The sequence below is a fragment of the Vombatus ursinus genome, unplaced genomic scaffold (assembly GCF_900497805.2).
Source record: "Vombatus ursinus unplaced genomic scaffold, bare-nosed wombat genome assembly UNPS02014808.1, whole genome shotgun sequence".
NCBI lineage: Eukaryota > Metazoa > Chordata > Mammalia > Diprotodontia > Vombatidae > Vombatus > Vombatus ursinus.
Genome location: NW_020954586.1, coordinates 5,914,753 through 5,926,959, shown reverse-complemented (window position 1 = coordinate 5,926,959; position 12,207 = coordinate 5,914,753). Strand labels below are relative to the sequence as shown.

General features: G+C 52.0%; 1 protein-coding gene across 6 annotated transcripts in view; it reads right to left on the bottom strand.

Annotated features, from left to right (window-relative positions):
• Positions 1-12,207, bottom strand: part of VPS8 (VPS8, CORVET complex subunit) — a 185,225-nt gene that overhangs the window by 172,584 nt on the left and 434 nt on the right. For all 6 annotated transcript variants that reach the window (XM_027875404.1, XM_027875405.1, XM_027875409.1 and 3 more), the window contains exons 2-3: positions 889-1,100; positions 74-142 (exon numbers count right to left, since the gene is read on the bottom strand). In XM_027875404.1, the coding sequence (XP_027731205.1) occupies positions 74-142; positions 889-1,100 (281 nt within the window). The remainder of the gene's footprint in view (positions 1-73; positions 143-888; positions 1,101-12,207) is intronic.

Genomic DNA, 12,207 nt, shown 5'->3' with positions numbered 1-12,207 from the left:
GTAAAGCCCTAATCAAAGTTATTTGTACATAGCACAGCTCAAAGGACAGAAGTAAAGAACCTTCATCACCCACCTCATTGAGTATGCTTTCTAGGGTGGGAGGGGTGTCCACCTGAGGAATATCAAACTCCTTGTCATCGATCTAAAAAATAAAAACAAACGGGTGGTCAAGTCATGCAACGCTTCTTCTATAACTGACCTGGGCTAGGGCTGGTGGCAGGCCAAGGCATCCGACCTCCTAATCCCAGATGGAGACTGAACTGCCTCGTCAACTTTCTCCAGGCTCAACCAATGGCAGTAACCCCTGGGCACTGGGTCAGGAGCAAGGCCGACAGCCTCCTCTGCCATTTGGATACTCAACTGGTAATCCACTGGCAGATGAGCGGCGAGCGCTCTGGCTCTCCACCTTCCTTCCCCCCTCCCAAGGTCCCACAGCAGGAAAGCTCTGCACAGTCCCAGAAGAGTGGATCTGAGTCCTGGGATGGCCCAGTGATCTCATCAGGAAGAGGGAAGTCCCAGAACAGAACTTCCCCAAACGCAGATTGGCACCTGGCCTGCAGCTCAGTCTTACAGAGCTTCCTGGGGCACTGGGGGGTCAGGGGCTTTGCTCAGTGCCCCATAGCCAGTATAGTCAGAGACAGGACTCAAACCCAGGTCTTCCTGGCTCCAAGGGGAGCCCCCGATCACTACGCTATGCTGCCTCTCACATACGATGGGAGCAGCAGGAAAGTGCTCCATGCTGCCTTTCATGGTTCACTGCCAGCATGCCTCCTCTGGTCACAGAAACACAACAACCCTCTCTCATCAGAAGAGCTACAAGGGTGAGGCATTCCACGCAGGGACTCCCCTACGTCAACAATCATCCTCGACCGCAGCCTGAGCTCTCACCAGCTCGCTTCTGAACTCCATGTCCTTGTCCAGGTCTAGGCAGGACAGTCTGGGGAGTGAAGCCTCCAGGGCCTGGGCCAGGCCTTCCCCAAACCCTCCTCGGGGCGAGGAGGCCGCCTCTTCACTCTCAGGACCGACTTCACTCGCCATCTCAGCTTCGGATATCACGGCCAGACAGGGCCAGACAAGGCATCTGTTGTCTCTCTTTGGATCTTTTTCAAAGAAAGGAAAGAAACCATACGATTATATTCACTGTTTTTAGATTCCAAATGAGTTAGATAAGTAAAGCCTCTGTCAGAACAGTGTGGAGTCGGGAAAACTTGGGTCCAAATCCCATCTCCACCTCTTCATCACTGGGAAACCCTGGACGAATCATCGAACATCTCTGAATTCACACATCTGTTAATATTGGCTTCCTCATCTGGGAAATGAAGGATTGGACTACAGGTTCTGTGACTTCATCTACAAGCTAGGCCTCGGTTTCCTCAACCTTAACAGGAGAGGGTCAGCTTCAACAGCCTTGAAGGTCTCTTCCAGATCTAACACTATGACCCCGGGAGCCCTATCAACTTCCACTTGCTCAATTCTAGGCAAACTATTGTCAATACCTTCCCTAGTCATAGGGACCATCTCTGAGCTGTCCCAGGCGCCTCACCACCTTTGTCCCTCCTCGGTTGCCACTCTGTTCCTGCAGCCCCACCCTCCCCCTGCAGCCCCACCCTCCCCCAGGGGCCATGGCAGTCACTGACACCTTCTAGGTTGGCCTGGCCTCACAAATCCCATGCCCAGCACAGACGCAGCCCTCCCCATCTCCCTGCCTCAGAACCACTCTCCTCTCTACACTACACATGGGTTAAACGCTAACCAAGCATGAAATGGTCAGTGCGGGTGAACTGGTACATATGAGATCACAGAGGGGAAGGAAGGATGGGTCACACCAGGAGAAGCCACCGGCAGTGTTCTGGAGGCAATAACAATAGAGGCCATACCGCAGCTGCCATCTTCCCCTCTCCCACCTTTAATGTCTTACTTCCAGACAGACCTTTACCTAATTAATCTAGCCTGATCAGGACTATGTGTGGGTGTGCACATGTATGGGGTGGACAGGTAAGTTTCCAGAATAAAAAGATTTATGCCCTGGTCCTGAGAGGGTGGCGACTGGAGTCACAGAAGCATAGATTTAGAGGAGAGAAGGACCCTGGGGGAGGGGGAGGACACCCAGTTCTTTTACAAATGAGGGGATAGTAATCAGGAAGCTGGGCCCAGGTTTGTCACCTCCACTGAAGACATTAGGAGGAAAAGGGCGGAAGTTGGAAGGGTGCTGTAGCTAAAAAGAAGAGCCATTTGGCGCCTGGGCGACCTTGGGCAGGTGCCATCCCAGCCATTCTCTGAGCTTCTCTGCAAGAGGAGGCTGGTTCAGAGGGAACGTGTAGAATCTTCTCTAGAAGATTCTGAGACACACACACACACACACACACACACACACACACACACACACTGCCTCAGTCAGATGTACAGATAGTCGACGTTTGGAAGCCCTCAGTCCCTTTCCCAGCATTCCGCCCCCAACCATGCAGAAGTGGCAAGACCCCACAGGACCAAGGGCCCCTTCTGTAGTTCTCTCTGTTTCATGGGCTTCCATGGCCATAGAATTCATCCCCAAGGGGCCAGCCGGCTGGCAACAAGCCTCTGGGTGTACTTAGCTCAGCTGGTCCTCAGAAAGAAACTTGGGCAGGTGCTATGACTGTCCTCAAAGTCTTTTCCAACGTGGAAAAACCTGCTGTACCTTACCTATCTGCATATACATAATGAAAACATCCAAAGGATGAGAGACAGACAGACAGAGATTGAGAGATGGAAAGAGACAGAGACAGAGACAAAGAGACAGAGAGAACTAATCCTGGAGAGACTGGAAAAAGCCATTACTGTCTCCTGACTCACCTTTATCAAGACTATCCTTCAGTAGGCTAAAGGCACAACTAATAATAGGGTTGCATTAAAAAAGTAAATTACAAATTATTTATAATTATAAATACTCTATATTTACCAGACGCACAGGTAGAATACATATATTTATACCCACACATACATGTACATCCCTCCCAGTCTAGGATGGCGTGGGTAAAGTTCTATGCCCTTATATCTGAAAGTCCACAAGTTCTTTCGGGCTCTACCATGCTGGGAGGGGTTCAGGGATGGTCCCACCAATAGCCCAGGTTTGCTTAGCTAGGATCAGCCAAGCTAAGCACACTGAGAGGGTCATCACCAGCAGGCTGGCCAGTGGTGCACGAATTCTGTGGCCACAGAGATCCATGAAACACCAAAAACTACAAAGGTGGGCCCTCAGGCCTTTGTGGCCCCTTCCACTTCTGCACTGTCGGGGGCAGAGCAGTGGACAAAGGGATGCTTAGAATCCACACAGTTTCTACAGCACCTTTAAACTTGGCTGTCGATACTGCATTCAAAGTATCCCAAAAGTCTTGGTACAGCTTTAAGCTCTCAGACCACAGGATACCCTGCATACAAAAGCTTCCAGAAAAGGTTGAACCTTTAGAACTTGTCCTAATATCTAAAGAGGGTCAAAGGATCACAGATGGAGAGGTGGACCTGAGAGATCATCTAGTCCAAATTTTTCCTTTTACAAAGAGGCCTGAAGTGGGAAGGGCCCACCCAAGGTCCCTCAGGAAGTCACTTAGACTCTTTCCCCCTGCAGCCCATTTGCTGGTCTTGGTGTCTTCAAAAACAGATGGAAGACTGAGGCTCCATCTGCCTCGACAACAGTGCCAGCTCTGCTCCAGTTCTAAATCTGAGATCTTGGGGCCCCAGTCATTCTGTCTCGAGCAGGACCTAAAGCTTTGTAACACACTGGCACTGTGCCAGCTGATCTATATTTATCTGAGTACAACGATCTGGCCCCTCTGCTCCCCACCACTACGACATCTGGCTAACCACCCACTGGGGAGGGCAGAAGGCTACGTGCCAACCACCCAACCAGCCACGGCACTCAGGGTCAGTGTCCCCCCCAGCTCTAAATTTCCCAACTTGAGGTGGCTCTGAGATCCCCTGGAGATGGAGCAGCACTGACCTCTGAGAGCTGGACCTCCTTGGGAACCCTCAAAGACTCCTGGTGTGTGTTTAGGGGGGAGGGAGGGAGACAGGCAAACAGCCCTGTTCCCTCCTTCCTGGCCCAGTGTTCCTGCCTCTGTTCCAGGGTGGTCGGTCACCTGAATTCTCCTGTCCCTCACATCTGGCCAGTCGTTTCTCTTCTGACACCTGGGCAGCTTATTTTCCTACCTCTCAAATTGATCCCTCTTTTTAAAAAATAAAGGAGAACCCATTTCTGCAATGTAGTTTTTCCTTACACTTTTTTTAAACAAACAAGAGGCCAACCCTTCCCCACATGGCATAAGCCACGCAGGCAGCCTTTGAAGATCCCAGTCTGTTCCACCAAGAAGCTCGGACCCCTCCCTTCAAACTTGACTAGGTGCTTCATTCCACCCTCCAGGTAGATGATGAAACGTCCCCATGTGGACGCCTAAGAAACAGTGGCTATTGATGAGGCTGATAACACCTCAGAACACCAGCCTCCTCCCTACTGTTGCTCAGGCTTACAAACCATACATAATTTAATTTTTAAATGCAACCCTGTAATTAGTTATGCCCCTAGTCTACTGAAAAGCACGTCATGCAGGACAGAACTAAGATCATGCTAAAGATGGTCTGATTTCCTCTTTGTCACCCAACCTCTCCAGGCCCAATAGTTGGTATTAAAAAGGAAATGAGATTGATCTATGAGGCCTAAATGGGTCTTTACAAAGCCACTGCTGCTCTCACCTGCTGGAGGGTCCGACTGCCCGCCTCAAGTCTCACCTCACTCCAATCCACCTTCTATTCAGTCACTAACGTAATTTTCCAATCATGTCACCTCCTACTCAATCTCAGTGGCTCCCTATGGCCTCCAGGAACAAATACAAGATGTTTTGTTTGGCATTCAAAGCCCTGCACAACCAGCCTCCTCCTACCTTTCCAGTCTTCTTACACCTCAATCCAGCAACACCGATCTCCTGGCTGTTCCATGAACAAGAGACTCTGTCTCGGGGCTCTGAGTTTCTCTGTCTGTCCCCCATGCCTGGAACAGCCTCCCTCTACTTCTGGCTTCTTCTACGTTCACCGCAAACCCCACCTCCTAGAGGCAGCCTTCCCCAGCCCCTTCTAATTCCAGTACCTTTCCTCGGTTCATCATTTCCTCTTTGTCCAGCTCGTCCTATAGCTTGTTTGTACAAGTTGATTTGCTCACTATCTCCCCCTTAGATTGTGAACTCCCTGAGGGCTAGGGCTGTCTTTCGCCTCTTTTTGTATCCTCAGCGCTTAGTCCAGGGGCACATAGTAGGTGCTTAATATATTTACTGACTGACTGTGTTCTCTCCTGAGCACTAGAAAACTGCCTTCACAATAATCACTCCAGATGGAAATTTTATTTTGGCATCTTTATCTTTCCTAAGATCAGTCTTTTTCAACCAACTGACAAGCAATTATTAAGTGCTACTGGCGCTGGAGGCATTGAGCTAGACTGTGAGAGAGGACAAAGAGCTAAAGCCAGTCTTTGATCTCAAAGTGCTCTTGCTAAAAGACAGGCAGCAGGGGGCAGCTAGGTGGAGCAGTGGATAGAGCACCAGCCCTGGAATCAGGAGGACCTAAGTTCAAATCCAGCCTCAGATACATAACCCTCACTAGCTGTGTGACCCTGGGCAAGTCACTTAACCCCACTGCCTAGCCAAAAAAAAGACAGGCAGCAGCATTCCAGCTCAATGCCAGGTATCTAGAACCTCACCAGTTTTCAAAGAGCTAAAAAAAGAGTTCTGACTCTGTGGTTGGTGCTGGTCGGCTGTGCTCACAGGGCTCTTAGCACTCAGCAAGCACCTACTGTGTGCCAGGCCCTGTCCTACGTGCTGAGGACACAGAGAAAGGCTAAGACAGTCTATCGGGAAAGACGACACGCAAACAAATAGGTACAGATAAGCTCTGGAACAGACAAAACAGAAAAAATCGACAGAGGGAAGGTAACATGACCAAGAAGGCTGGGAAAGGCTTCCTGCAAAAGAAGAAATCTTAGCCGAGACTTGAAGGAAGATGGAGAGTGTCAGGTGTGTGGAGAGGTGGCGGAGCCGGCGGATGGAAGGTCTTGTCCATGGAACAAGCAGGAGGCTGGCGTGGCATGGAGGAGGAGGTGCAAAGGCAGGGAGTGCCAGGCTACAAAGGGTGTTCTACGCCAAAGAGAGGATTTTCTATTGATCCAGGACACTCTAGGGAAGCACTGGTGATTACAGACGTGTATTAGGAAGACCACCCTGACAGCTGAGGGGAGGATGGACTGTAGCGGGGAGAGATGCGTGGCAGGCAGACCCCCCAGCAGCTACTGCAATAGTGCAGGTGTGAGGTGATGGGGGCTGCACCAAGGGGTGGCAGTGTCGGAGGAGAGAAGGAGGAATATTCGGGAGATGTTAAAAAGGCAGAGTCGACAGTCCTTGGCAAGTTATTGGGTTTGGTGGTGGGGGCGGGAGGGAGGGGTAAGAGAGTGTGAGGCACCAAGGAGCCTATAACACCTAGGCTGACAACCTGAGGGACTGGGAAGAGGGTGGCACCCAGTTGGGAAGAGGGGAGGTTTGGGGGGAAGGATCATGAGCTCTGTTTCAGACATGAGTTCAAGAGTTCAAGACATCTACTGGTCATCCAGTTCAAGGTGTCTGAAAGGCAGCTGGAGATTCGACTCTAGAGGTCAAGGGAGAAGTAGGGGCTGGATGCACAAGACATGAGAGTCTCCAGCACAGAAATGATCACTGAAAGCATGGGAGGGGATGAGATCGCCAAGAGAAATGGCAAAGAGAGAAAAGAGAGCCCAGAAGAGAGCCCTAGAGACCCCCACAGGTGGAATGACAGGGACGAAGAGCCAGCAAAGTCACGAACACCTAGAGACGAGAGCGTGTGAAGGAAAAGAGGGTGACCGAAGGCATCCAAGGCTGCAGAGAAGACAAGAAGGATGGAGACTGAGAAAAGGCCACTGGATCTGGCAATTAAGAGACTACTGACAACTCTGGAGATGGTGTTTTCGGTTGAATGAGGTTGGAAGCCAGACTGGAAAGATTTAAGAGGAAAGCGAGAAAAAAGAAGTGGGTTCTAACTTCCAAAGGAGTCTGAGTTCTGAAAGGGAGGGGAGAGAGGGGACGGATGGGGCAAGTAAAGGTTTTCTGAGGATGGGGGAGACATGAGCGTGTTTGTGAGCAATAGGCAAGCCGCTAGGAGACAGTTTGAAGATCAGTCAGAAAAAGGATGATGGGGAGGGACAATCTTCGGGAGAAGGTGGGATGAAAGGATCCCTTGTGCATGCCCGGGGGCTGGCCTTTCTCTGTGTGAGACAGGGATGTAAGAAGAAAGAGGGGCACAAGGGGTCTGAGCTAAGAGAGACAACGAACAGGGGAGAAGAGGGAGATCTCCACCAACGGCTTCCATGTTTTCAGAGGACTAGGAAGGTGGCAGAGGGCAGCTGGAGGAGTTTTAAAGATAAAGACTGAGGAATGGGAGAGCGACTCAGTCCAGGAGACCCCACTCAAGGCCCAGATGAGATCACAGAATGTAAACCTGCAAGGGCAGGCAGCAGCCTCCCAATTTTCTCCCGCCTCGCTCAGGAATGAAGGCAACGAATGGCAGCAGGAATCCAAGGCTGGAGTCTGGCAGGGCAAGAGACTGGAGAGAAGAGACCACTGCAGACGCAACCTGGTTCACTACGGGTCATGATGGGGAAGGGAAGAGAGTGTAGCAAGTGCAGGGTGATGGTGTAGGAAAGAGCTCAGGGACTGAGGTCACTGCGAGGACCCAGAACCGAGTCTGAGGCTACAAGGCAGATAAACACCCAGAGAGCTCGTGAACGTGGAACTCTGGCATCAGCGCTGGAGATCCAGGCTCCCCCACGACGCTCTGGTGCCAGAGCAGCACGCCCATGTTCGCTGCCCGCCCTGGCAGCCGAGGTGCCCCCGCCCCCACCCCCACCTCAGGTCTGTTTGTGGGTCTGTGAAGGTCAGCGAGAGGGAAGGTGGTGAAATGGCACCGGGGGGGGTCAACCCCCACTAACCTTCCCTTCCTGTCCTTTGTGTCCGGTGTGACTGTGGCCGATCAACCTCCTCTGTAAATTGAGGGGGTTATTAATGGTCTGTGAGGTCGCCTCCAGATGCAGAGCTACCATCTTAGCATCCTAAGTCACCTCAGGATCTTTCCAGGCCTCGGTTTCCCCAACTAGAAAACAAGGGATTTAGACGTGAGGACTTCTCAGGCCCTTCCTCGCTGGAAGTCTGTGCCCTAAGTCACTTCACGTGCCCAGACTCTGTAAAAAGAGGGGTTAGCCCAGATGGCCTTTGGGGTCCCTCCCAGTTCTAGGCCTATGATCCCCAAAGATGCCTTGCTAAATATGGGACCAAATCCAGACTTGACCTTCCAGGTCTTGCTATCCTACAAAAACATCTGCTCCTCAAACGGCCTTCCCCCTAGTCCCCGAACACAGTCTCTGCCGTGTCTTTGCTCACACAAATCTCCCCAACCAGAAGGTCCACTCAAGACTGGAAGCCCCCAGAAAGTAGCCACCAACGTGATTTAAAAAAAACATTTATGTTCTTAATATGAGCAAGTCACTGTATTAGGTGCTGGGGACAAAAAGATGAAAAACAAGATGGGTCCTGCCCCCAGGAGCAGGGGGAGGGATGAGACAGGCCTACAAAACATAGAATAGAAATTATAGAAATTAGAAAGTCATTCAGTCTATAGGAAAGGTCAAACAAAGAAGGCTAGGAGGTCTGAGAGAGGAGGCAGTTAGAGAAGGCTACACAAGAGCTGGGTCTTGAAGAAGTAGAAAGAAGACGGTAGGCAAGGGGGAGACCCATTTGAGGCAATGAGCAAAGACACGGAAGTAGGAAAGGAGAGGTGGGATGAGGGGCCAGTGAGGAGTCCAGCTGGACTAGGAGGGGGTGCGTGAAGGGAAATGTCATAAAGTTGGGAAGGTAAATTATAAGTGGATCGCACAAGGCCTTGAATGCCAGGCTAACAAGGCACTTCTATATTCAGCAGGCTGCAGGAAGCCATGGGAGATGGTGATCAGAAGTGGGTACGGAATAGAACATTCTGACAGAGATGTGAAGAAGTGAATTATAAGCGAAAGTGATTAGGGGCCAGGAGGCCAAGCCAAAGACTGTTCCCATCATCCTCTTGCAATCAAGGCCTGCTTGGGAAGCCCCCTTTCCCTGATCTCAGTCTCCAGCCCCACATAACTCCTCCACACTCACGTTGGGCTGCTGGGGCAGCAGGACAGGTCATGTACAGGGAGGGGGTCAGGGATAAAGGCCTGGCCTGGAGCAGTTGCCGGGGAGAGTAAGAGAGAGTCAACAGGAGACAAACGGGACAATTGAGCGTCAGTGACCCTGCGGAGGGCAGGCAGCCACTGACGCAGCTTCATCACCTCCTTCGGGAGCATCCGCTCATCTCCCCGCTAGGAATGGAGCTTGTGGGGGCTGTGGGCTGGCCCAGAGGGAAAGAGAAGAGCAGGACAAAAATGGCAACTGGTCGGAGGGGCAGCCAGTGGGCCCAGAGGGCCGAGTCAAGGAAAGGAGGGGCTGTGGGGTGAGACAGAATCCTAGGCAGACCAAGAGAATGGGGAAGAATGAAGGGAATGAAATACCATGTCCTTCCTCTTCTCAAAGGCCTTCAGGGGCTCCCTGCTGCCAACTACATGAAGTATTAACTCTATGCTGGCATTCAGGGCCTGGCACAAGCAAGGGACAGTCAGAACTCAAACCTAGGTCCTGACTCCAACATCATCACTATATCTACTGCCTCCACTACACCAGCACTTGGCTCAGGGGGCCTACACCTGAATCCATTCACATTCACTACCTTTACCAACCATCCAGATACCAAGTGATCAGATGCTCCCTGAACTTCCCAGGGCTCCCACCTCATCATGTTCTTGTTCTAAGATGGGGGGGTCTCCCTACCTCACCTGGGCCGGAAGGGCCATGGCCTCTCATGGGCCTGATCTCACTACTGATCGGCAGCGTTAGCCTGCTCTGTCTGTGGGCCCCTCCGAGGCGGCCTTATTGGGTGGTGTTCAGCTCCACCATCTTGGTGCCAGACTCAGTGCAGACACCAGAGGAGCTCAAGGCAGCCTCAGCCTCCCTGACGACAGGCCCCCACGGCCGGCCCCAGCCACACTCATACAAACATATCCTCATTCAGACAAGAACATAACTCAGGGCACACACTGGCCCAACACCTCTGATCACAGACCATGCCAAAGATAGACACGCAGACACAACACACATACAAGCACACCCACACATGTGATCATAACACTGCTGACTCACAAGGACGTCTGTCAAAGCCCAGCTGGCTTATCTAGGCCTATTTCTGCCATCAACACCATCTCCTGCCTTTGCCCACACCAGCCCTGGTTTTTGGCCCGAGGGCTCTCTCCTGACCACCCGACTCAACAGCCTGAGATAGTGTGAAAAACTGCTGAAATTGGGGCAGCCAGGTGGTGCAGTGGATAGAGCATCGGCCCTGAAGTCAGGAGGACCTGAGTTCAAATCCGGCCTCAGACCAAACACTTGACACGTACTAGCTGTGTGACCTTGGGCAAGTCACTTAACCCCGACTGCCTCACTAAAAAACACAAAAACAAAAAAACCTGCTGAAATGAAGTCTTCGATCTCTCTCATTTGCCCTCATTGAATCTGTTTCCTCATCTCTAAAATGGGACCACGTCTCAGTTGCACCGCTTGCTAGACACGCCAGGATAAAGAGAACTGCATAAAAGCATTTTGTAAACTGCAAAGAATGGGAGCTGCCCCATTACTTCCTCCTCCACGAGGAAGGCATGAGGCCTTCTTGCATCCTCTGACCGCATACCACCTCACCGAGCAGTTCCTGGTGTGCATCTCACTCTCCCCACGAGTGGAAAGTCATTAAGAATTGGGCTGTCTCACTCCAGCTTTGTACACCTGACACCTTGCCCAGCACCCTCTGCCTCCCGGGCAGGCCACTGCCCTCCCTCCAAGGGCCTCAGTTTCCTCAGCTAGAGTTAGACTCATGTCTCTAAGGTTCCTTCTAGCTCCAGATCTGGAAGAAAGAGCATCAGGCTAGCTCAGGACGTGGGGAAGCAGATATTACTGATGCCATTTAACAGAAGAAAAGACGCCGTCAGGATAGAGCGACATCAAAGATCTGAGTGCAAATCCTAGTGTGACCAGGGGCAAGTGAGATCGGTCAGTGAGCCTTCATCAGGGACACCTAAGTGCCAGGGCAAGGAAAAAAGGAGGCCTCCGGGTGCAAGTAACACAGACTGAGACCCCAGAGACACACAAAAATCCATGTTGGCAGGTGGGAGAGACTAGCAGCTCTCCAGGAAAGGCTTCATCTAAGGCACAATCTGCACTGGGGGTCTCCGATGAGAGGAGTCAGCACCTCACATGGCCCGGGAGCCGACGGATCTCTCACCTAACTCTTTGTGGAATAGAGGATGAAATGTAGCAGCCCTGCAGCCCATCCACGCCCTTCCCTCCCGTGTGGGGCTTAGAACTGGACCCAGTATGGGTCTGCCAGGGGGAGTGTAACGGGAAGGCCACCCCTCCACCGACCCTGGCCCTCCACCTCCACGTCCACTGGGGCGAGACTGGGCTCAAAAGGTTTCCTTTCTCATTCACTCCCATGCAATCGATGGCTGTATGTGCCCTTAGATGTGCCAGGGTCCTCCGGCCAGCCTGGGACAAACAGGACTCCTCCCCTGGGCCGAGACTTTCACCCCAAGAAGAGCAGTCCAGGGAGTGGCCCCAGTCTCGTAAGGCCCTCAGGAGGTCACTCAGCCTCTCCAGGGTCCCGGGGCAGGTCCCTCTCCTGCAGGAAAAGTTAGGGAAGGCGTTCCCCTGAACAGGTGGAAGGAGTTTCCACAATGGAAGCTCCCTGCACCAATGATACCATGGGAGAGAGCTCTTCTTCCTTCTCCTGAGCATCATCCTATCTCCAGGATCAGTCTCTTAGGCCCCGGAGGGATTAACAGCCACAGGGTCCATGCCTGAATTCTTAGGCAGGACTGACCCTCAATCTGCTCCAAGAAGACTGAAGAGCACCAGGAGGCTCACTACCTGTCATCATCCTTACTCTCGCTTGGAGGCTCACTACCTGCCTGTCTTCTGTACCTGCATGGGAGGCTCATTACCGGCTGTCATCCTGACTCCTCACTATCTATCTGCCATCCTCACCTGCACGGGAGGCTCATTACCG